At 37.6% G+C, this 26,013-nt stretch overlaps 1 protein-coding gene across 1 annotated transcript in view; it reads left to right on the forward strand.

Moving 5' to 3' along the window:
- The window catches only part of Tox (thymocyte selection associated high mobility group box), a 308,403-nt gene that overhangs the window by 151,950 nt on the left and 130,440 nt on the right, over positions 1–26,013 (forward strand). The window contains exon 2 of the mRNA XM_010640588.3: positions 9,482–9,547. Within this exon, the coding sequence (XP_010638890.1) occupies positions 9,482–9,547 (66 nt within the window). The remainder of the gene's footprint in view (positions 1–9,481; positions 9,548–26,013) is intronic.

The following is a 26,013-nucleotide window of genomic DNA, read 5'->3' on the forward strand; positions in this document are numbered from 1 at the left end:
TTTTTTTTTTTTTTTTTTGGTACTGAGGATTGAACTTGGGTCCTTGTGAGGCAGGCAATGGAATCACTGAGCTAAATCCCTGGCCCTTCTTTGCCTCTTCTAATGAGTTTTGTCTGGAAGTTCACGTTCTAAAAATAGATCCCTACTGTTGCTTGTTTTCATTTCTCATTGCATGGCATATCATCTTCCATCCTTTGATTTTTTTTTTTAGTCTACAATTTTTTTTATTAAATGTGTTTATTGTATATGGCATACCATTACTTTTTGTTTTTTTATTTGATTTTACAGTCTGTGTCCTTTGATGGGGGAGTTGAGAACATTAGAAATTGAAAGTTATTATTGAAAGATCTTGACTTTTTCCTGTCATTGCATTATTTTCCTGTTGGCTATCTGTTTTTTCTGCCTAACTTCTCATTCTGCCACTCTATTTGACTTACTGGCATTGTTGTCTTCATTGTCTCTTTCTATAATATCCTGAGAAGATTTTAGAGTGCTGGTTTGGAGGTCATGACTTTCTTAAGGTGCTGTTTGTCACGAAAAGACCTGTTTTTTTTCACAAATTTTGAAAGATAATGTTGTAAGATATGTTAGTTTTGGTCAGAAAGTTGTTATCTTTTAGGATATGAAACATTTTCTTCCATGTTCTCCTGGCCTTTAAAGTTTTTGTTGAAAAGAAGTCTGCTGTAATTCTTAATGGATTTACCTTTGTAAGTGATTTATTGGTTTTCTCTAACAACTTTTAAGATTCTGTCCTTTTGCTGGATGTCTGAGTTTTTTACTATGATGATGTGTCTCAGAAAAGTTCTTTTGTGATTGTAGCTATTTGAGTTTCTGTATGTCTTATTCATCTGTTTGTTAACTTTTTTTCCCTATACTTGGACAGTTTCTGCTATTATTTCTGTAAACAGACTTTTTAATCCATGCTGTCTTCTGACTTTCCAGTAATTTCAATTAATCTTAGTTTAATCTTATTTTGGCATCTAGGAGCTGTTAGATCTATTTTCTCTGTTCTCTTCTTTTTCAGGTATCTCTGATTATATGGTTACCAGCATCAGCTCTATCTTCTAGTTCTAACACTTTGTCACAATATTGGTCACTTCTGCTATCCATACAGTGATACCTTGGTTAACAAACTTAGTTTGTTCTACAATTTTGGAATAGATGGCCACATTTATTTTTTTGTGGGAAAGATGATTATGGTCATGTTTGTCACCTGGTGTAGAGTTTGCAAACAAAAACAAAACTTTGCCAAACACTTCTGTTTGTGAAATAAATTGTTAGCAAACAAAAACCTCCATGAAAGGAGTTACTAATATACTTTGAAAAGAATTTTATCTTTTGGATTTGTTTGGGCTGTAATTGTATTGGCTGTAATTCATTGTTAAACTGGTCATGTGTTTTAGCATTTTGTTTACCTCAATTAGCTTTTTATTAGTATTTTCTATAAGCTCAACGATCATTTTATTAAATCCATTGTATAGTTATATCATCTTTGAGCTCACTATGAAGCTTACTGATATGTTACTTTATTTTTATTTGATTATTACTTTATATACTTCTTCTGTTTGGCTTCTGATTGTCTCCTCATCAGTGCTCCATGGGTCAGCTTTGGGAAAATTAGAATAATTTGGCCATATTTTGTTGCCTTACTGTTTCATATTTCATGTATGTTTATGTGCACACATGCATGTGTGTGCGCGTGTGTTTGGGTGTGTGAGCCGAGGGCTCCTCATAGTGGGAAGACCTTGTTGACTATATGGTGGCAATCTCTTTAGCTAGTATCAAATTTCCATTGAAGCACTTTTAATGTCATTATAAGATTTGCCTTTGTCCCAAGATTTGATCATCACCATCCATTTGGAGAAGAGATGGTATGGCATAATTGGCCCAGCACCCAGATCTCTAGAAATGAACAACAGTATTGTTAATGACACAAAGATAAATCAGATATAGTAATACCTCACAAATGCTTCTTTTCATGAGCAATTTGGTTGACTAACAAAAGTGTTTGGCAAAATTTTGCTTCCATACTTGAACTCATCAGATGACAAACATGACAGCCATAGCCATCTTGCCCAAATGAACACAAATGCAGCCATCTTCTGCAGAATTGTGAAACAAATTAAGTTTGTGAACTGAGGTACCACTGTATTGACACACAATTAATAGTGACAACTATACCACCCTGGAAATGGTGTTGTGTCTGTTTCTCCAGCTTTTCTGTAGTTTCTAGTTTTCCTATCAGCTCTCTTCTGATATCTGAAGACATACTTTTTTCTTAACCAAGTTGTTCTTTTCCAAGTGTGATTTTAGGTCACAGACAAGCTATCTTTTATATAAACTCTTTTGAATCTCAATTTTATCATCTGTAAAATAGCACTTACAACAGTAATAGTATTCTAATATTATGACAAAAATTGAATATCTTAATGCACCTAATGGAATTACAGATTCCCAAAAAGGACAATGTTAAAACTGATTTGAACCATTAAGGCATTTCCTTACATGTGGAACCTATTAAGTGACTGCTTAAGAGAATACAATGTCCATTCAAATTGATAAATTTAGTGCATTTGTTTAACAACAGCAGCCAAGCATTGTATTTTAGCCATGTCTTTAACAGTAGAGGGAAATGATTATGTCTCTCTCTTTAGGTTCATACCATTGAGCCATGTTGTAGGTCAGTATTTCCACAGGTAGGTTTAGGTTAAAGGCCCAGCATTATTATTGAAAATTTGAGTTTTGAAAGTTGACAAAAGAAATGGGACATACAATCCTTCCCCAAGTAAAAATACCACTAGGACAAAAACAAGAACCTAAATTCCTTTCCAAAGCATGGCTGACATTTTAAGTTGAGAGTCTAATATTCTCTCTCCACTGCCAGTAGCCAAGTCTTCCAAGCAGCTACAGTATGCTCAGGCCCTTTTCCTCTTCACCCCATTCAGATCTGCAGTGAGATCTGCAGATCTCAGTCAAATTCAAGTGACAGGAGCTCAACCCAGAGGATTTCATCTTTCCTTGTTCAGCTAGCTCTATGTGCTTCCAGATAGGATCATGCATCTTTACAAATTTCTAGCAGAGTTAACTCCACTTTCTTGTTGACAGTTGGGGCTCTGTCTGTTGGCCTTTCCTTTCAGCAGGAGCCTCTTCTCCAGGCCCACTGTGGTTAGAATGTTTCATTCCGCCCATCTCAGCACGAAGGCAGACTGTCTTCAGACTAGCTTGCATCAACATCTTCAGACTTGAAACTGGGAGCTTAAATAGACAAATACTCCCTTTCCTGCACTCCCTGAACGGTAAAGATGTATGGGAAGTAAAAACTTAGCCCAGTTCCATTTTAGTTTTATTAGATGTTACTTTTCACGTGAGCAGCAGTATAACTATGTCCATGTGCACATTATTCCCTTCACATTATGTCTAGTTTTCAAAATGCTTTAAGTAAACAGAGAAAGTCTTTGACTTTGCTGTCCAAATTTAAGTAATTTCTTCCACTACAAAAAATAGGTAACTGTAATCTTACATTGGGCTAAGTAATACAAAATAGAAAATTTATTTTTAAGACATTACTCTTTCTGATTATAATTTGTTATAATACATTCCCTAAGAAATGTCAAATTAACCACCTGATACAAACATTTCCACTTTTAGCTTTTTTTAAGACAGAGTATCAAATATTCCTTCAAAAAATACCTAGAAATGTATAGTTTTTCCCTTGACGTGCAATACAATGTGGCACTGTTTCATGAATTACATGAGGTTTTTGTTTTCTCCCTCAGCAGCAGTTTTCTGGGGTTTTTTCTAATGGTTTCCCTAAAAAGATCCCATTTTTGGTACAGTGCCAATGACTGATTTATGTTTCATATTCTATTCTTCGATTTCTCTTGTTTTAGTGGTTATGGAAGCCTAATATTGCCCAATTTTGTTCATCTTTCACTGTGTTCAAATGGTGCTAGCTGTCCATTTTCAGTTTTTAAATAGAAGTAATAAGTACCTATTTTGAAAAAGCTCATTGGGATTATGGGTTTGGTTAATATCCTCTAAAAACAATTTTTAAAAACTCGAGTAGAAGATTATAAATGACTTTTTATGTGATTGCATCCGCTGGTGCTTTGAAATAAAAATACAATAAAGAGTATAAAACCACTTGGTCAGAAAGGCTAATCCTGGTTGATACTATTTACATTTAGATTTAAATAAGCCGGCCTATTTGTTCTTTCAAACTTTGCTTCAGATTTTAAATTGAGAATACATGGAAATTAAAAGCCGTAGGATGCTTAGATATATCTTGAAAAGTTGTAATGCCTAACTGAACTCAGTTGATTTCTAAGAACAATAACTGATGAACATAGGAGTAAGGATATGGAATTACTTATGTTTAATAAAACAATTTTACTGCAGTAATTATTAATAATAATTACATAGAACGTGAACCACAGAGAAGGAATGGCTCATTAGAGAATAATGCCAGTGCTGTACCTTTCGGTCTGTGATTACACAGACGTACCACACATGCACGCAGAGGGTCTCTGACTGATGATGATGATGCCACTTAATGATTTTGCTATTTTACAATGGTAAAAAGTGGTAAGCATTCAATAGAAGCTATAAGTCTAACTTTTTGAATTTTGAGCTTTTCCTGGGCTAGCCACAGGAGGTCTAATCCTCTCTCATAATGCTGCAGGGCCCAGGCAGCCATGTGATTGTGAGGGGAAGCAATCAGCACTCTGCAAGGCACTGTGCTGAGCGACTGTGTTTGGTAACCTAGGTGCATTTTTGACTCACAACTGTATGTATCAATTGAAGATGGTTTTATTGGAACATAACCCCATTGTAAATTGAGGAGCCATTGTAGTCAGACTGACTGCTGCATTTTATGCATGACAGTGTGTACAGCAGTATCCCATCCTAGAAACCTTTTCTACCAAGGATTCAGGCTTAGTTCTATTCCCAGATGGACACTGCAGTGAAGTCTTTCTTTCCATTTCTTCCACCGTGGCCTGAGAGATTCAGATAGATAACTTTAGGAATCTTTCCAAAATCAAAATTCTAAGACTCTGTGAGCTATAATTATACTTCCAGTGACCACTGGCCCTAAGCCCATGACATGGAATACCTTCTACCATTGATTGTTCAACAGACCGGTTGAGATCTGTGGCAGCTGCTCCTGAATAGGCAGCAGTAGGTGAGCTATGACAGTAGAAGATGACAAGTACAGCCTGAGTAGGAGGAGTCTGTAGGAGATATTGCTACCCCTCTCCCTTGGCCCAGAAGTTTTTCCAGTGACAAGCCTTCCCCCATGGGAGTGAGGAGGCTAATTCTCACACACATTTTTGTTTGCTGGCTCATAATTCCAGAGAAAATACACTTACAAAGAGCCAAGCTTCAGGATTCCTGACCACTCTATGTATTTTATATTAAATAAGGTCTTACAAAATAAAAATCTTGCAAAATTGGATGTAGCACTCCAGTAATGGTGCCATAGCCATTTCTGTACATTTGTTTCCTCTTTAAAGGCCTTGGTTCTCATATCAATTTTTCATCCATTGTAAGACTGAGTCAGTCCTCTTAAAGAAAGGCATGAGGGAGGTGTGGGAGCTCAGTGGTAGAGAGCCTACCTAGGCTGCACTAGGCCCTGGGTTTGACCTGAAGCATCAGTAAAACAACAAAAGAAACAAATGCCTATCAAAACATTTTCTGAAACCTGGGCCTTTCTCTTGTAAAGTTACTGTTGCTCCTCTTTCCAGGAAGGTGATTTATTTAATCAAGTAAGTATGATTCATTTTTCTGTTAATTAGGCAGCTTTTCCTGAGGACTTATCATGTGCTGACCCTAACCTCCAGATGTACTAAAGATAACTAAGATGTGTACTGTGTCCCATAGAAGCCTACAGTACAGTTCAGTTAACCCCCTAACCACGAAAGCTGCCTGGTAACAGAGATCTGCCCAGGGAAGCACCATGAGTGTGGGACAGCCCAGCACTCGCTCAGCGGAGCTAGGAGTCTAAGAAACATTTCCACAAGGGAATGGCGGGCATTGGGGACAACAAGGATCATATGTGAGGTTCAGAAACACTGGAAATGGAAAACAAGACTCCAGCAAAATCAACATGCTCTGTTGGAAGCAAGTGATAAAAGGCAATAAATGTGTTTCCACATGGTAAGCCCTCCAGATATATGCTTTTGAAGAAGTTCTGAATGACCTGATAGCAATATGTCACCTGTATTAGTATTAACTAGCAGAACAAAATCAAGAGTATAAATGTGTGTGTGTGTGTGTGTGTGTGTGTGTGTGTGTGTGTGTGTTAGGAAAAGAGACATAGAGACACAAACAGGTTTCTTATAAGGAATTGGCTCTTGTGCCCATGGAGGCTGAAAAGTCCCAAGCTCTGCAGTTGGCAAGCTGAAGACTTGGGAGCACTAATTGTGTTGTTCCAGTCTGAAAGCTGGCAGGCCCAAGACTTGAGAAGTGCCAGTGATTCAGTTGAGTCCAAAGTCAGGAAAACACTGATGTCCCAGCTCAACAGCCAGGCAAGAGAATCCAGGCCTTTGGCAGTTTGGATGAGTCCCTCCTACTTCAGAAGAGACATCTGTTTTACTCAGTCTACCAGTTTAAATGTTAATCCTATCCAAAACACTCTCTTGGTATCATAGAGAATGACATTTAACCAAATACCTGGGAAACACATGGCCCAAACAAGTTGATATATAAAATTAACTATTTTAACTGCCTCGGTCTTTTAAGCATCCAGTGACATTTTGCCAGGCTATCTTGAAGGAAAATTTATGCAGCACTTTTTGTACCTGTGTATTGAATTAAAACCCATCACATGAAGTCAGATATGGAATTTTCCACTTGTGGCATCATGTTGGTGCTCAAAAAGTTTTGGATTTTGAAGTATTTCAGGTTGTGGATATTTAGATTAGGGATGTTCTACATATACTTCTATCACTTTGCTGAGATCATTTATTAACAGTCTTCACATCTGATGTTATTACGACTCAGAATATATTCATACGCTCTGGTGGCTAAGCGCATGGACTAGAAAACCAGTGTGCCTGAGTTTGAATCTGAGACAGGCTCACAAGCTCTGTAACTCTTACCTTCTCTGTGCTTTTTTAACTTCATTTGTAAAATGCAGGTAATAATTCCTAACTCTTGCTAATAAATATCAGGTAATGCATGTGGAGGTATCAGGAATGTAATTAAAAAATACGATGTTTACAGCCACATACATTTTATTGTAAAATGCTATTTCAGCCTCAGCTCAGTATTTCTCAAGTAGTGGTACTCGGGGAAAAGCCCTTAGCCAAAGCATAACATGAATGTATTCAATTAGCGTATACTTTGGATAAACTAAAACCAAAACTTCAAAGCCTCAGTTGGCTCGAGAGCGACACCAGATTTAGAAAATGAGCTAAAGAAGATGAAATAGAAAGTAACACATTCACAGAATATTCACAGGCACTGGAGTAGTTGATGTGCTTCACTACTTCTGTTCAGTTTAGTTTGTTATAGTCAAAAGAATTTGTCCATATTTTAAATGGTTCCTTGGCATCTTAATGCTAAAAACATTTGCAAACAAACTAGCGTACTCCAAAAGTGAGTGAAGATGGAGAAATAAATGACGGTGCTCATCGTCGGGTTAGGAGCTCTCCAAAGTAACACTCGGACAGATTGGAGCTGGACTGTCTTCGGGTTGAAGCACAGCTGACCAATGGACTAGCACTCCTGGGTCAGTCACTGGGACTCAGGGCCCCTGAGCCCCTCAGCAAGGCACCAAAAATACCCAGCTCTTCTTTCCTAGATATGATATTTTGGATTTGCATCAAAACCACATCATTCACTAAGTGCACTCCTCTTGGTCACACAACTTGTTTTCATATTTATAGAATGACATGTGAGGAAATCTTTTGCTATTTCGGTTTAATCTAAAGTCTCAGTGATTTTCGGAAGTGCTTTACTTTTACAGCTATGTTTATTTAAGGCACCCATTGTTGCTGACTACGGTTTACAGGCCATGGTGCATCCCAAGTGTATATACGTAAGCCTAGCCGCTCACGTGTGATGGAATGTGATGTCTATAACACATAGTTCAAGATGCTACTCTTTTTTTTTTTTTTTTTTTGGTTTTATAACACATTGTTTTTCCAGTTTGATCTAACTGTATTTTTATGTTGTTTTGGAGATCCAGAAAATATATCCATATTACTGTGCATTTGTACCTTTATGGATTACTGTTCTGTTTTGAAAACTATTTTTTAGTCAGGCACTGTGGTACACACCAGTAGTCCTACTACTTTAGGAGGCTGAGGCAGGTGGGTTGCAAATTTGAGTCCCGCTCGGGCAATTTAAGGAGAACCTATTTCAAAATAAAAAATAAAAATGTCTGACGATGTAGCTTAGTGAGACCCTAAGTACATACCTCAGTACAGGGGGGAAAATACTAATTTTTTACATTGTCAGGTTCCCATGTATGAAAAGTCTATCGCAGAACATATGCTCAGACTCAGCTCTTTGAAGTTGGTTGTATTCATCCATTTTCTTATTACCTTGGAAAAAATCCTTCCTATAACTGCAGAGGAATTCTTTGCCTATTTATCATGTGACTGAAGATTGGGAAAGATTAAGTCTGAATGGAGTGATGACTGCTTTCAAAACCTGAAATTGTGAAAAGTATTCTGTTGTTGTTATTGTTGTGGCTTGGATGATTTGACGGTCCTCCTGCAATTGGGCTGCCTCTGTGAATTTCCTCCTTCCCTCTTGTTCCCAACTTGCAAATTCACAGATGAATTTCTATGGATTTGTATGCTCACATTAATTCCATGTCTTTGAAATTTTTCTAAAAGGAAAATTTAATCACTGGGCCTGTGTGTTTGTTATTGTTATTCATTGTTATTCTCATATCCATTCTTACCCATGCTTATAGTGGCACATGCTCTTTTCAAATATTACCATAAAGTTAAATTTTTCTAAATCCAAAGACTATTATGGTGAAGCGAGTTTCAGTCTATTATAAAAACTCTGAATTTCTTTTCTGAGAGCTACACTCAGAATGCACAGAGCTGTGCCTCCTTGTATTTTCCATTTTTCTTTTCTTGCAGAAATGGTGCCATTCATTTAATACTTCATTACAACTGAACTGCAATATGTATACATGGCGTGCAAAATGAGCCATTTTGTTTTAAAACAGATTGCAGATGAAAGGAAACCATTCATTTCTTGCTTGCTTGCTGTAATTACTAGAGCACTAATTACTCCAAATCACTGACATCCCGGGTCAGGAAGAATGACAACAGAAACATCAAAGGAAAGATGTGGCTCACTTGCTATGACAGATTTTTTCATCTTCTCAGCCACAGTGTATTTTATGGCTACTGTTTTCCAGTTTGTTGGTGAAAAAAGAAAAGAAAGAAAGAAAAAAAAAGAGAGAAAAATACACACAGTCAAGATTGCTGAATGTTTACTATTATTTCATTCGCAGTTTGACGGTGAGAACATGTATATGAGCATGACAGAGCCGAGCCAGGACTATGTGCCAGCCAGCCAGGTGGGTTAATTAATCTTCTCTGCCTTGTTTCAAATTGTAATTAAACAAATTCAAAGAGTTGCATTGCAAATGAGTAGCACTATCAGTAACTGCGGCAATCAGGAATAATCATAATTTATAAACAAAGCATTTAAGCCTTGTTTCCAGTTAATGAGATGGAGCTGATAAAATACCGGAGTTGGCATTTGTTGAAAGACACTACCTTGTTTCCTCTCCAGAACGGCAAGCAGCTGTTTTGCCAGCATGATCTTTCCTAAACAGTTGTTTTACCTTTAGGAAATAAAGTCTTTACAGGTGCAGGTTATTTGTGCTTCTGACTGTAGACAAGTTAATCATTATAAGCTACACATGTCATAAATAGCTTTAATTCTCAACTGTTAGGGCCGTTTGCAACTAAATGTTTTGTTCCTCGCCAAGATCACATGGCACATGGGCACTGGAAGGCTGCTTTTAGGATCTTGGGCTGGGGGGTGGGAGGGGACCGAGTAGCTTTCAGGCCCCAAAGCAGATACGATTAAAGCCTTTCAAGGGCACCTTTGTATCCATTTCCCTGGGAATGGTCGACAACATATTTAATTGTGAGAAGTGACAACAAAAGTCCAATGAGAATGTAAACAGTTACATTTATAAAAGTAAATGCTTGGCTAGCTATTTTTAGATACTTAAGACCAGACCCTTTAATCTAGAGAGGGCATTTAAAGCAAAATTATAACTGCCCTAGGGTGCCAGTAAAACATAAAATATTAAGAAAATTGTAAGCAAAAATAAGTAAGTGAATAAATGAGAGTGAAGAAGAGTTCACAGGAGCATTTTCTGCACACGAATCTTTTTTTTTTTTTTTTTTTTTTTTTCTAAATCAGTAAAATTCCAGTACCTTGGAACCTCACTTATCGGTTACTACCGTGTAGGCTCTAACAGTAGTTTTCGGTGCCTATTTAATTTATCCAGATAGATTTGACTGATAGCTGGAGTTGGAGGAAGCCAAAAAGGGGAGTAGTAAACTATTTTTCTTAGTGGTGGCTGTCAGGGAATTAAATCTAATGTATATGTTAGGGTGCACTCCAAGAACAAAATGTCTGGTGCTTAACTCAAAACAGGCAGGCCTGCATCTCCATGAACTTGGCATTTATTTAGAAGTCATTAGGACTCCAGCCTTCTCTGGCAGACGTCCTGGACACTACACTACACTGTTCTGTGGAAAAGGTCACCACAAAGTTCAAAGATCCTGACTGAATTTCTTTCCATTTAACAGAGTTGATCTGTCTAAGAACGCCTTTGGAAGGCCAGGCTTCACATTTGGAATTCATACTTCACTAAATTCATTCAGCTAAGTAGCCTCCAAGATCCATAGGTAGTTCTGAATAAACTGTTTGATTAAAAAATGAAAAATGTTACTATTAATTTTCTTCTAACCATCAATTCCAAAACTGTCCTGACAAGTTTAGTATTGCTATTAGATTAAAGCAACCCGGTACCATCTCTTTGGTGCCTTTAGGGTTTTGAAGTATAAGGGCTAATTGAATTTGTTTGAAACAGTAGAAACACAAACTCAATAAATGATTATGGTTATAAAGCAGCTGCTCCCTTTCAGAGAATCATTATGTCCTTCTTAAGGAGTTTTGGATAAAGGATTGGAAATTCAGAACACATGCATCGTAACAAGTTGGTTCCTTAGATATCTAAATTCAAGTACAACGGATAATGTTAGGCCCTTACTGAAATCAAACAATAAATATTATTTTTCTTGCTATTTTAATCCAGAGTTACTGAAAATGTTGCAAATACGAATGACAATTTACATAGAAGGAATAAAGAGCTCCAAATACTTTGGTGATTTTTAAAGATGATGCAGGTTTGTGAGGCAGAGCAAACTGTTTTGTTTTGTTTTTTTTTAAAGTAACACAGCATACATATTTAAAAAGTTTTTTAGAATGAACTATTTTAAAAATCGGCCTAAGGTGATGCAAGATGACACACATACCTTGGAGGAGAGTGATCTTCACAAATTACATAAGTTGAATGGCCCTCGCTAAATGTTACACCTAACATTGCTTTTGTTTATTGTAATATAGTGTGTTCAAGAATTCATTACCTGGTATTCTTTTAGAGAATTTTAATCAATTTACTCCTCTAGGCGGCCATAAATAAGATTTTCGTCGTACCACAGAAGGAAAAATAGTTTTGTGTCTTTTTCCTATATAACATCAAACATCTGCATAGTTTAGCAATCCAAGATAACTTGCCTCATAGCAGCATCCAACAATTATAATTCCTGTTCAATTTTTAAGTCAGTACATGCTTTGGGACTTATAGACCAAGTTGCTAAGTAGCAACATATGGTACACTACTGTTCCTGCGATGTTGCTGCGAGCGTACAGCAGAATTCTAAACTTGAAATGATTTTTATAGAAAGCCAATGCTGGAACTGCTCCAGAAATGAAAACACACTGTAAAAATTAATGATATTCTTTTAGACAGTCCCAGAGGGCTTTTTGGCCCTATTTACTGCATGCATTCTACCTTTTAAGCTAGAGTACACAAATCCTTAAATTTTTTTTTTGCATATAGCTTTGTAATTGATCGCTTTAAAATGGAATATATCATCCTATAATAAGACTGACAACAATGTAATAAGAACCCATAACATTTACACTGCACCGCAGTGCCCTTCTTGGAATACTGACTATTTTCTCCTGTGACAGCTATAACTGTGCTGGGTCACTCACTCGGTGCTTTAAATTAAACACCATTTCACTTTTTTCTTACTCTGGATAGCAGTTGAACCACACAACACAAGATTTTGTGGTGCATTTCCCAACCCTGTCTAAAGAGATCATGTTGCTTTATATCTCGTGAACATGGAGGATCTTTCCCGTGTAGCTCATGGGATGCTGTAGGTAGGCTAAGACAAGCCAGAGGAGAAGAAAGGGGACACTCTGGTCCACACCCCAACACGCTCTCCCTTTTCCTTCTTAACTGCTTGTGCTTAAGATAACAATGCGGAGACTGAAAAAGTACAACATGCAGATACACTAAATAAACAAGTTTAGAGAGCCGAGCTACAACAGAGGACTAATGTTACACATGCATTTACTAATGGAGTAGATTTTAACTGCTCTTGCCACACATACACACAAAAAATGGTAACCGTGTGAGATGATGTACGTATGTTAATTTGCTTCACTGAAATAATCCTTTCACTAGCCACATATATTTCATAATCTCTTGAGCAAAATTTGTTTTTTAAAAATATTTACACCCAAAGAGCACGATAAGACTGAAGGGAACTTAGCTTCCTGCCTGAGCTGGATTCCCACCAAAACCTTCGCAGTCCACTCAGATACCTATGCTTTGGGAAGCCCTCTCACCTTAAACAATTTAGGCCCTTTTCTCTAACTCCTAGAATTATCGTACTGCCTTCTATCATTCCATATATGTGACTCTACCTGGGGTATCAATGTCTATCTGGGTTAAATTCATCAAAGAACCAGACGAGGAGTTTAGTTTTCTTCACTGGGAGTTTCTGTGGCACCAAAATTATTTAATTTTTACCTGTGTATATACACCATTGCTTTTCCTCTTTTATTTTCTGATGCAGATTCCAGAATACCCTCTTCCTCCTCTGCCCATACATTCTTTGCTTTCCGCTCACACATGCAGTATTTTGCACGAGTTTTCTGGGCGCAGAAACTGTTCTTTGGCTGCCCACGTCAGGGCGGCACTGCCTGAGAGGGTAGGGAAGGACTGCTCTTCTACATACAAGAAGCAATCCCTTCATGAGGGAATGAGAAGAGATTTCTTGTGGCAGGTGATGGAGAAGCTGAGGTTACTTGATTGAACCGGATTTTGAAATGAATCACTTCCTTCCTGAACTTGGCCTTCACTGTGCTGAACCATTTCCTTCTGTTTTGTTTTTTTCTCCACCCCCTCCCCTGCTTGCTTGCTGAATTCCCTCTTACCTTCACACTTTCTTCCCTTCCTTCCTCTTGCTTTCTGTGAACAGCTATCAGTTTGAAAGAGTTTTTCTCGTTAATTCTGAACAGCAAAGTAAATGCCGTTAAGATTTCTAACCTGAGACCATATTTTAGGTAACTCTTAGCTTGTAATCAGTTTCACCATCTCCAACCTCCACTGGAATCCTGACTCTTACCCAGTCTCTCAAATCTCAAGGTTAAAAAAAAAAATGATAAATGCTATGGTTTGGATGAATGCCCCTTACAAAAATCCATGTATTAACATCTTTCTCCACAGGGTGGCGCTATTTAAGAGGCGTGGAACTTCTAGTGAATGGAGCCTAATTCAGGTCCTTAGATCACAGGGCATGTGCCCTTAAAGGGAATTGGGAGACCCTAGCCCCTTCCTATTCTTTGATCCTTGCCTATGAGGTGAGCAGTTTGCTTTGCCATATGCTCCCCACTATTGTCATTGGACAGGCCTACCAGAACCTAAAGACAGTGAGTCTGTATAATCAGAACTTAGAACCTCTAAAACAGTAGGTGTCCCGAGTCCCAGGCCCCACAGCACCAACTGCAGCCAGCTCTCCTGGCGGGCCTTGCTCAGGGCCCAGAACAGCTACTTTGTTCCGCCCTGACTCCAGTGAGTAAAGAATAATAGGAAGTCAGCTCAACAGGCGGGGCAGCCAGGGGTCTCATACCCCTAGCAGGCAGAGGAGTCCAGATCCTTTGGCTAACCTTGCTTTTATTCGGCCAAACGCGAGCACAAACAATCAAGATACACCAGATTCATCTGGTTTCCAGTACCATTAGTACATACTTTGGTAAACAACTGAACCTCAGCTGTCTTAACTTTTCCCTTATACTCAATATGCCGTCACCCTTGAGTGCAGCCTTTCTCATTTGTGCTCACAGAGGAGGACAATTAGGCCTTGATTCTCCTCTGGTCCTCACCATAACACTGGGAACCAAAATAAACTTTTTCTAAGTTAGTAATCTCAGGTATTTTGTAATAGTAACAGGGAACTAACATAATAAAATATGATAATGTTTCTGTTTCTCTGGACTCTTACAACTAGCGCTTGACGTATATTTCCTACATTTTGATTATAAAAGTTTATATACTTTATACACTCTGTCTATCTCTGTATCTACATCTACATCTATCTGGGACAGTTCTCTCAAATGAATTTCAGATTTGATTTCCAATTCACGAAGCTCCTGCCCCTAACAGCAGCTCAGATTCAACACATCAGTTCAGTAAACTGCAGTTCTTTGCCTCCAGCCCACTTCCTCACACCCCGCCTTCGTTTTGTGTAAATTGCTTCAGTCGAAAGTGTTGACACCACCTGCCCAGTCATTCAAGCTGGAGACATGGGGATTCTCCCTCATCACTCAGACATTAGATAATCTCAGATAGCAATTCTACTTTTGTACAAAACTTTGAATTTGTCCCCTTTTTTTCCATCTATACAATCACTGCCTTAGTGCTGAGCCTCACAGTTTCATCTTCTGATTCCCACCTTTCCACTTCACTCACCGTTGCTGAATGGTATATACCTCAGGGCCTTGCCACTGTCTACACAACTGAGTGTAAAGATGCCTGCTTGTCCTTAGGTGGCAGGTGGTGCACTAGAGTCCACAAAGATTCCCTCATCTTGCCGACTCGATCGCAGACTCATAAAGGTGGATCTTGATATTGTTTCTCTCGGATCTATGCCTGTAATAGTGTGCGACTTATCAGGGTTATACAGCTTTATTTGTTGAAAGATGAGTAAATGAATTAAACTATTTTGCTTCCTTTTTTATTGTCTTAATTCCCTGTATTCCTTTTATTTGCATTGATGTGTGGCCCTGCATCACAGACAGTGGGTGAATCTTGCCCTTTCTGGTTGATTGCAGTACCACCCCTTGTCTACAGTTTCCGTGCCTTTCAACGCATTGACTTCAGACCCCAGTGCTTCTCCTCCTGAGAGAATCATTTCAAGGACAAGACTCAAAGAGTTAATGTGCTAATAAACTAGAACACAAGAAGCAATTAGGCTGCAAGAATATCACGTTTTGTTTATAATTAACGATACAATAGCAGCAGAACCACTAGAGCTCGCCAAGTTCTCTTGTACAGTATTCTCTCAAATCTACTATTAGAAATGTTTTAAAATTTGCAAACATATCACTAACTCTCCACTTTGTAGTTACATGTTTTCCTGATGAGAAAATTACCCAGGTCACAGTGTAAATGAGGTATACCACAAAAAGCCCAGAAACTGTAGTATTTCTAAGAGTATTTTTAGAAAAAAAAAATTTCTTTACTATGGACCATAAAATTTCCATGATTGTGACAAAAATTTGAACTATAAATTAGACCAATTACTTTCAGATTGATTCCTTTTGGAGAAATCTCAGAAATAAAGTCAACTTGACTTTTTGACCATTAGCCAATAAAATGATAAAGTTGCCATGCTTTGAGTAATCTAGTTAGTCCAACAAAGTCTGGCATCTTAACAAGCACAGACTAGTTACTCAAACCAGTCTTCAGTGTAACATTCAAATGATTACTCTGTGCATTCCCAGAGGTATTCATTACAGACAAAATTGCTCTTGTTGCCTTGCATACGAGCTGGGTTTTCAATGGGAAATGAAAGGATGCCTGGAAAAATAGGCCACCTAATTACATTAAACTACTCTAGCATTTGGCTTGACATCTTCATTACTCAAAATTAAAAAGATGCTTCACTTGAGCACACAAGTTACTATTGTTTATGTTGTTTTCTTCCTAAATTGGCTTCTTACATGGAAGTCTGTTTTTCAGCATTATATCTTGAAATAGCTCACATATTTCTTGCAGTTTATAAAAATGTCTCAATAGCTGTATGGATACCAAATACAGGCACATACAAATGCATATATTTGGGCTACTGGTCATTAGACACACATGAGTCTTTCTGCATATTTTCTTGGTCATTATATATTGGTGTGGTTGAACATTGATTGCTTCCCCTTCCAGCCTTTATCATTATTGTTATCATTATTATTATTGTTATTTTAGTTCAGTCTTGACTCTGTTAATGCAAACGGACCATCTACATGAGAACTATGAATTCTTCAAAAAATGTGAATAGAGCATAAAATTTAAACTGAAATTCACTTGTCCAGTAGACGTGTTTTATATCCTCACCAGCAGAACTATTTTAGGAACGTTTTAAAACGTAAACACGTGCAGAGCTCACCATCTACTGATTGCCAGTTTCTACTCATTGACACTAATGAGCCTGCTGACAGGTTAAATGTTGTGTATCATACAGACTTCCAAGCTGTGGGATTTGTGAATAGAAGATTCATTTTTAATATCAGAAAAATGAATGTTTGTTGCTTATTATGCTTGAAAATTTTATTATAATTATCTAATTGTATGCTTTTTCAAGCATTAGGGGAATGTATTTCAGTGATAAAAATTATGAAAAGATCTGAATGAAATAGCATTTGTGGTAAAAAGAAATTCTGGTAACATCAGGCTCCAGCTGGTTCAGTGGGAAAATGTCAACAAACGCCAAGACCTGTGGGCAAAAGGAAGAGGCTGTGGTTCTAGTACACAGCCTCATGGCTACACAGTGGCACTTGATACAATTTGAAAACAGCTCTCTGGCTTGCTCACAATTATATTTTGAGAATTTTTTTCTTGAGCACAGAACAACTGTGAAAAACTAAATAATCTTTAAATTTGCAAGTAAAATGTTATATAGTTTGGGGTTTTTGTTGTTGTTGTTGTTGTTTTTCTGGCACTTGCAGTAAACCTGTCACTAAAGAATACCCAAAACATAAGTGTGATATTTCAAGTTCAGACTAGTAGTAGTACTATGCTTAGTGATGCTGCTTGGCTGTGCCAACTTTGTTTCCAAGGCACTTAAAGACTATTCTAAACAAACACTAAAATTTTTAATATGTCGGTATGTCAAGAAGGAGCGGTTCTGCCCATTTTTAGTATAAGAACAGAGAGACTTAGTAAAGCTGAGGTTTTTCCACCTCAGCCTGTTCCTTCTGAAACTCCCTTCTTCATAGCCTCACCTGCACACCAAATGCCTGTTAAAAATGTCAAGTTTCTCTTTGCAATTTCATTTCATCATTTTGGAAGGAGACCTAGCTAGACTTCTCTGAAACCCAAAGAGGGTTTCAATTTAATTTTTATCTATATTTATATTTTTTTCTTTCTGCTGTCTTTTTTCTCGTCTATATTATTTCAGATTTTGGATGTGGAAATATTTAACTGTAATCCTAATGATTTAAAATTAAGTAGTGGCTGTCTTGTAAAATCTTTTTTACACCTCTTTTCCTGCTCATCAGTTGTGGTAATTGATCCTGTTTTAGCAGAGCCAAACAAGTGATTTATGAGATGCACCATGAGATCGTTCCAATGGAATAACTTGGTTTGAAAGTCGGAGGAACTCTGGTGGTCATGCTTTGAAGACCAACAGTGAAAACTTCTGGAATCTCCCTAGCATTTCAAAAGACCATTCTTCAAGTACAGCTAAGCCTTCTGGGAGTTATTTTCTAAAGTCACAAGGCAGAGTGGCCTTAGAGGAAGTGTAGGTAGAGAGAGACAATAGAATTGCAGAATAGAGCAGGTCTAGCTGCTGTATAGAGATGTTGCTCTCAGGAAATCCTGGACTCTTCTGTGCTTTGGGTACTGAGCCGATAATCTCTAAATCCAAACACTGTGGTCTCTTGCCTGACTTTGTAGCTCTTGGGGAGGTAGCTTTTTGTGTGAATAGCTGTTCAAATTAGTGCATCTTGGGGAGACAATTGCAAGATGGTGTTCTTCTTCCATTAATTAGCTATATGTGCTTGGACTTCAGTTCAAAATGATGGCTAAGTTTCAGTAGGAATCTTCTGTTTTGGTGGAAGTGTAGGTTAGCACATCACTAACTCCAAAGTTATGATTGAATTAGATTGATAACAATAACAATAATGATAATGATAATAACTGTCAGTTGTTAGCTACCTATTTCTGGGAATAAGCTAAGCAAAGTTTTTGCATACAGTAACTCACTTAATTCTTACAATTCCTCAAGGGGTGAGACAGATTGAGCGACTTGGAAAACAAATCAGATAGTAAATTTTCATAGTGAAGATTCTAGCTTGGAAAGTCAGACTCTACTTTTGCTTAATGAGGGTTAGTTTTATTTTAGAATTTTTAAGACTAAAATGTTGGCATGCTTTCTAATTCCTTTCCACTTTAAGATAACTGCAGTGTGTTATACATGTTGGAATATTCTGAGAAACATTGGGTTGAACCAAATGAAATCATACATATTTTTTAAAATTTTAGCTATAAAATCAGCACATTTATTCCTGTTCATATGTAGAAGTTGTGCAATTATAGGGTCTTATTTACTGACCCTTGATTCACTTATTTAGGGTAGTGATTCCTCCCTCCTCTTTATTGGCCTTTTCTGTGCTTATTACCACTCTTGCCATGCACTTTGCAGATGAGGAAACTGAGACCCAAAGAAGTTAAAGGATTTTCTTGTATTTATAGAACTCATTGAATGGAGGGGAAACACACACCATCCTTGCATATGTTATAAACATTTAATAATTGAATAAAATTCATTAGGTTTTAATATATTAATTTTAATTAAGACAGCCTTTGAGCTTTAATATAGTTTCTTTTTTAAAATTAAGTTTATTAGTACACTTTAGGTATACAATACAGTTACATTCATCATTGGGATTTTGTGCCTTTACATAACTAATCTTGGTTTTTATTTTTCCCCACTCTCCTGCCCTCCCTTCATCCCCTCCACCTTTTCATGTTTATAAAGACAGTATTTCCAAGTTTTTTCTTTTCACAAAGTATTTTTACTTTTCCCTTTTCCCCTTTCCCCTACCCTTTCCACTTCCCCTACTCCTTTAGACCTTTTCTTCCTATTACACAATATCAATTATACATTTTGATCCTTATTCACACTTTAGTTTTTCACACCAAGGAAACTATTCAGCATTTGCACATGTGTGTCTGATTAATTTCACTTAAGAGTATGGCCTCAGTGTGCATCCATTTAGCTATAAATATCTCTAGCTTCTCATTCTCATGGCTGAATAGTACTCCATTTTATTAAAAAACAAACAAGCAAAAAAAAAGTCTTCTTTATCTGGTCTCCAGTTGAAGGCCAGTTGGGCTGTTTAGCAAAACTTATGTTGGGCTGGGGGTTTAGCTCAGTGACACTGGGCCTGCTTGCAAGTGCAAGGTCCCAAGTTCGATTCCTGGTACCCGCCCCTAAAAAAAAGAAAGAAAAACGTGTGGATTTCTCGTCACCTCTTGAGCATTCTATGATTTATTTTTGCATAAATATAGACCTCTAGAATGTCATTCTAAATAAACAAATGGGTTTTACAGTGAACCATAACAGAAAAATTGGGAAGAGCCTGAATATTCAAATAAGAAAATTGATGGACTAAATTCTAGAGTATGAGTAAACTGATATACTATGGAGCCATTTAAACAAAGGTATTGATAATATTTATTGACATAGACTATTATTCATGATCCACTTTATCTGATCAGATAAAATAATAGCTTAACAATGACAATGCAGGTAGCATTTATTGATTGCTTCTTATGAGCCAGTGTGTGTACTGTATACCCACAGTACAGGCATTATCTCATTTACCTTATTAGACATTATCACATTTACCTTATTAGTCCTGATAAACTTTTAATGAGCTGAATATTATTATCATCCTTATTTCACATGTTCGGAAACTTAGCTTTAATGAAGTTAAGTAAGGACATCTACTAAAAGATAAGCTAAGATTTGCATATAGCATGTCAAGCTCGAAAATCAGACCTCTATGATCTTATTTTTGTTATTAAAAATACAAAAGCTTAAAACGAAATAACAAGCACACCCTGAAAAGAATCTGGAAAGGTATACATTTCAATAATGTTTTGTTTTATTTTTTTTCCTAAGTGGTTGAATTAAGATTTTATTCATGTATACTTTATTATTTTAAAAAATGGTTAATATGGGATATTTCTAAAATAAAAGCTCAAAAGTGCAAAACTAGATCTCACAATGTATCAACTCAATGTGAGTACTGAAAAAAATCTAGATTATTATTCAAAAGTGTGGATTACATTTTATATAAAGTTATATGCTGAACAATAAAATTAAATTCTTTAATAGTACCTCTTGAAGGTTATATATGGAATGACCAATCACATGTGCCCAGAAAGCTTCAGAAGTCGCTCCTCCCCTTTCATCTGGGTTGTGGGTGGTTGGTAAAGGGAATCCCTTACTTGTTTTCTAGAAGCTCATGTAGACCTCCCAGCAATACTGAGGGGAAATAAATCTCTTACCCATTCCAGTATCCTTAGTGAATCATGGCAGGAGGATCCCTGTATGGTAAGGGCTTTTCTAGTAACCCTGGGAGGGGAATCCAGCACCAGCCACAATAGAGGAGCATGAAGCAACTCTGCCCTATCTCCACTGCTCTGAGTCAAGTGCTTAACTTCTAAGGGTACCCACTGTATCCTGAGATCTTCAACCTGTGAGCCCTGGCCTCAGGGTTCAAGCTCTCTCAGAAAGAGCCAAGATCAGGCGTTCTCTGGGGCAGGCTCAAGTCATCCCTATTTTCTGGTCTCATTCAAGCTTTGCACACTAGTTTTCTTATAAATGAGCTTTAGCCCTGTACTCCAGTCGTAGTAGGGGCCTATGTTGAGCCAAGTACCCTTGATTAGTGGGACCAATCATGCCCCTTTAGTGAAAAGCAACCTTAGCACATCTTTCTAGATTGGCCCATTGGCGGCTACTGTAGCCCTCCCCAGTCAGTACTGTCTCAGAGTAGTTAGTACTTCATTGGCAGTTGTGTTTTCACTCTAAGATTGCTTATAGCGATACCTTGGCCATGCTAGCCTCAAGGAATCCCTCTTTCATTTACATTCTAAGATTGTTTTGAATGAAATTTAAAGCATACTGCTTTTACTGGAAGCCCCAGTTCCTATTTCTCTATACTCTCTCCTTTATACACACCATGTCTTCTAGCTCTTTGTATCTCAAATCACACATTGCAGGAATTTACACAACTAATGCTTCTATGCTGAATGGGCACTCACTGTGTTTTATTTAACATGGGTTACAAAAATTCATAAATGCTGTTAAAATAAATGTTATGCTTACTACCAAAATTTTTATTTTGATAACTATTGCCAGAAAAATTAGTACATTGTATTTTTAAATGAAGATGATTTATTGCTATTGTCTAAAATGTGAAGAAAGACAAAAAAATTGTTTGCAGGATCATTGGTTTGAGCACATCAATGGCACTGCTGGACAATTCTTGCTGAGTGTTAAGATGATTTATGTAACAGACTGAAGTTTTCCACAGTAATACATTACAGTCTCAAGATGCCAACCCTTGTTCCTGCAGAGACAAAGGAATCTAAAAAATACCTACTTCTGAAGGTCTTCTCAAAAGAAATTAGAAATCATGTTGATGCTGTTTAAACATTTTTTAGGGGAAATCACCTTTACCATGCAATCTCTTAACTTCTGAAAATGTACAGAGGAAGTTTTTATTCTAATAATTGCTCGGTTCACTTTGCTTTCTATTACTTATTTGAATCTTGCAACAATAATAGAAGATGAAACATTTTTGAACATTGGCATTTTTCTATCTTTGACTCTCAGAAATTATGTTACAGATTAAAAATTAAGGCATTCTGTATATGTTTGATGGCAGTGGTGTTTATTTATTTTTACTTAAAACTTTACCCCAGCTATTTATGGGGAGCAATTAAATATATTAGGAATGAATAGAGTCCACTTTTCTCTACTATGAAGACTTGATTAATGGGAAATAGAATGAAGTTCCTTTAGAATATCATTGTAGGGAACACATCTCAATTACTCACATGCAGTTGATAGTGGATTGTTTTCTAAACATGACTCAAGCCATTGCACATATAAAATCTATTTACTATAACAATAAGCAAAATACTTAAAGATCTATATGAGAAATATATTTTAGAATTCTATAACCATAGCCACATTTTAGTGTATGCACAGTTGCATGAATCCATCACATAATTTAAAGATGTGTACAAGATGATATCTTTTGAATTCGTCTGAGTTTTGGGACTTCTTGTCACCAAAGATGTGATGCTGTGTATAAAAATCCATCATAATTTAAAGATGTGTACAAGATGATATCTTTTGAATTCGTCTGAGTTTTGGGACTTCTTGTCACCAAAGATGGAATGCTGTGTATAATGATTGCAATATGGGGACAGAGACCCACAAATACAGTGCCCCTCTGATAGAGGATGAGATTTTAAGAAAAGAAGGAAAGGCAAAGTCCAGAAGAGACTCTCAATTATGTGTTTCGGTTCATCATGTATTGCACTCTATCTGGACAATATGAAAACATGAATTCCAAAAGCTGAAAAGAAAAGGCAGTGTAATTAACATTCCATTTGCAGATGCACTGATGTAGGATATAAAGTAAGCACATGCTGTAGCAAAGGAAAAGTGGATTGCAGAAGAAGATAATATAAACATGATACCCATGTCGTGGAATATGTAAAGCAGTATGACTAAGAAGGAGTGTTAGTATATAATTAAATTAGGTGAGAAAGTTTTTTTTTTTTCCTTTTCTACTGAAATTGGGGCTGGGAAAGGTTGGACATGTTGGAATAATATTGGTTTTAGTCAGATGGCTGGAAAGGCATCCCAGCAGATCAATCCAGAGCACATCTGAAAGATCTCCTGTAACCTTCCTAAGCCACTTTGTGGTTCTGGTCTCAGAATCAATTCCCTGATTAGCAATTTTACCTCCTTGCCAAGAGACTCCCTTTCTAAGGACTGCAGACAGTAACAGCTTTTTGTTATACTTATACAGGAAACTATTGGTCCTCAAATTCATTCACCTTTTACTTGGGCCCGTAGGCACTGAACTTATCCACCATGGGTTGCAGGCTCCTCAGCAATGGGTGAAGTTATTGGTCCTCTGCACATTAAGTCAGAATCAGCACCTTCAGGATGTATTTTGTGCCTGCACCCTCTTCCCCACTCCCTTCTCACTCTTCAATTTTAAATACACAATTTCATTCCATTAAAATAAATGTAAAACTTTACCCCAGCTATTTATGGGGAGCAATTAAATATATTAGGAATGAATAGAGTCCACTTTTCTCTACTATGAAGACTTGATTAATGGGAAATAGAATGAAGTCCCTTTAGAATATCATTGTTGGGAACACATCTCAATAACCCACATGCAGTTGAGAGTGGATTGTTTTCTAAACATGACCCAAGCCATTGCACATATAAAATCTATTTAATAGTAACAATAAATATGTAAAGCTGTTCATTACCAACAAATTTTTTACCCGGAAAACATATATCGTTGAGCTTTTTACATATGCTTTTGTTTTTAATGCTCTGAAGAAACCCTTGAAGTGAGTTTTGAAAGTGAGACTCGCAAGGAAAAAGAAAGTTGCTTCAGCACCCAGAGTCATAAATGTTTTAAATAACCTGGATACAGGCCTTGTCTATTGGATTCCAGAGACTCATATCTTTCCAATAATCTCTGTGACTGTGCTTATTAGTCAATGAAGAAATCATTATTCACAGTCTCAATCAGTCCCAAATCTAGCTCCTCATCAGAGAAAGATGTAACACTTTATAAGCTAAATGTGCACAAACCACCTTTTAAGGTTTTAAGAAAATGGCTTGCAATGGCCATTGACTCTGTTATATAGAACTATAAAAATGCTCTCCTGAGACTGCTATTTTAAATTACTACTTTAATTCTTCCGATAATCCTTTGCAGCCTTAGTAGTTCATCTTTCTTCCACAATCAACTAAACCTCCTGATACTACACCCCATCTTCCACTCTGGTCCTTGTTCCTGCCCTGTCACAGAGTTGGGCACTATCCACCCTGCAGGGGAGAGGGCGGAGTCCTCACTGGTGCTCCAGCCCCAGAAACCTGAGGAGGCTTTCCTGTGAGGAGAAAGACAGTGTGTAGCTTGAGAACAGGGAGAGTTTGGTCGAGCAGCACCAATAAAATTTTGAGTTTGTATGCCATTTGGATCATACTGATTGACTACAAATCTCTGTCCACATTTGTTTCCAAGTTGCCTTTAGTTATCACAGTGTAGATTCAGGTGAAATGAGAATGACCTGAATTTCACCCCACTTTCTATCGCTAAATACTTCATCTCCATTTGCATCAGTGGTTGTTGCTGAGTTTCATCAGCTGTTGAAGAGGAAGGGGGAAGGTTTCAGTCTGCAGTTTGGATCCTGGCCTTTGGGCAATGATGGGAAAGAGACATTAGCAGGCAGTGAGGAATACTGCGCTCCTCTGAAGGCCATATCTGCCCTGCCACTTGAGATTCTACAGAGAACCCGCTCAATCATGACATTTACTCTGTGGTGACCCCTAACTAAGGCTAACAAATATAGCACTATGGTCCCCAGAGCACATGGAGCTCCTCTTAGAGGGGATCAAGTGATCTTTGTTCCCCAAAGGGTTGAAGAAAGAGTAATTGTTTCAATTCCAGGACATATGTGGGGGTGTCGTTCAGAAAAGGACCCCAAATCATTGGGCAAGTACAGCAGGTCCCCTGCATCACCAAAAGGGCTTTAGCATGAGCTCCTCTAAAGGTGCCACCCCTGCTCTATCTCCTGTACTCCTGTGACTTTTACCAGAGTGCCCTTACATTCCTGCTGTCAGCATCAGAACTCTGATGGTCTGTACCTTCAGGTGGCACCGCTCTTACCCAAGGGGCCTGGATGTCCTGCCTGCGGAGGAGGGTACTAGATTGCAACAACCGCTGTGAGCGAGAGGCCACACAGACAAATCCTCAGGCATCTCTGTGTTACTGTGACACAGTAAGTGCAAGCCACTTTCTAAAGCCAGAGCAGCAGCCAGACAGAGACACTAACTACTCAACCTAGCATACTTCAAGCTGCATAAGCCAGGATTCTTCCAGCAACATACTTTTGGCCTACTGATGCACTTCAAAATGAATGTTATATATCACCTTGTCAACCGGCCAATGCAGACTTTCAAGAATACAAGACAAGTATTGAAATCCATGCAGTACAGAAGCTTTTTAGTAAGATGAGATCCCAGTTGTTGATTCTTTCTGCTAGTTCCCCTGCTACTGAGGATTTGTTCATAAAGTCTTTTCCTATACCAATGTCTTCCAGAGTTCTGCCTAACTTACTTTCCAGCAAGTTTAATGTTTCTGTTTTAATATTTAGATCTTTAATCCATTTGGATTTTAATTTAGTGCATGGCGAAAGATAAGGGTCTAATTTTAATCTGTGGCAGGTTGATATCCAGTTTTTCCAACACCATTTATTAAAGAGGCTATCTTTCCTCCACTGAGGATGGTGAGCTCCTTTGTCGAAGATGAGGTAGCTGAGTACATCTGCATTTGTTTTTGTGTCTTCCAGTCTGTTCCATTGATCCTCAGGCCTATTTCTTTGCCAGTACCATGCTG

Source organism: Fukomys damarensis, unplaced genomic scaffold (assembly GCF_012274545.1).
Source record: "Fukomys damarensis isolate Sample0158 unplaced genomic scaffold, DMR_v1.0_HiC HiC_scaffold_5, whole genome shotgun sequence".
Lineage (NCBI taxonomy): Eukaryota > Metazoa > Chordata > Mammalia > Rodentia > Bathyergidae > Fukomys > Fukomys damarensis.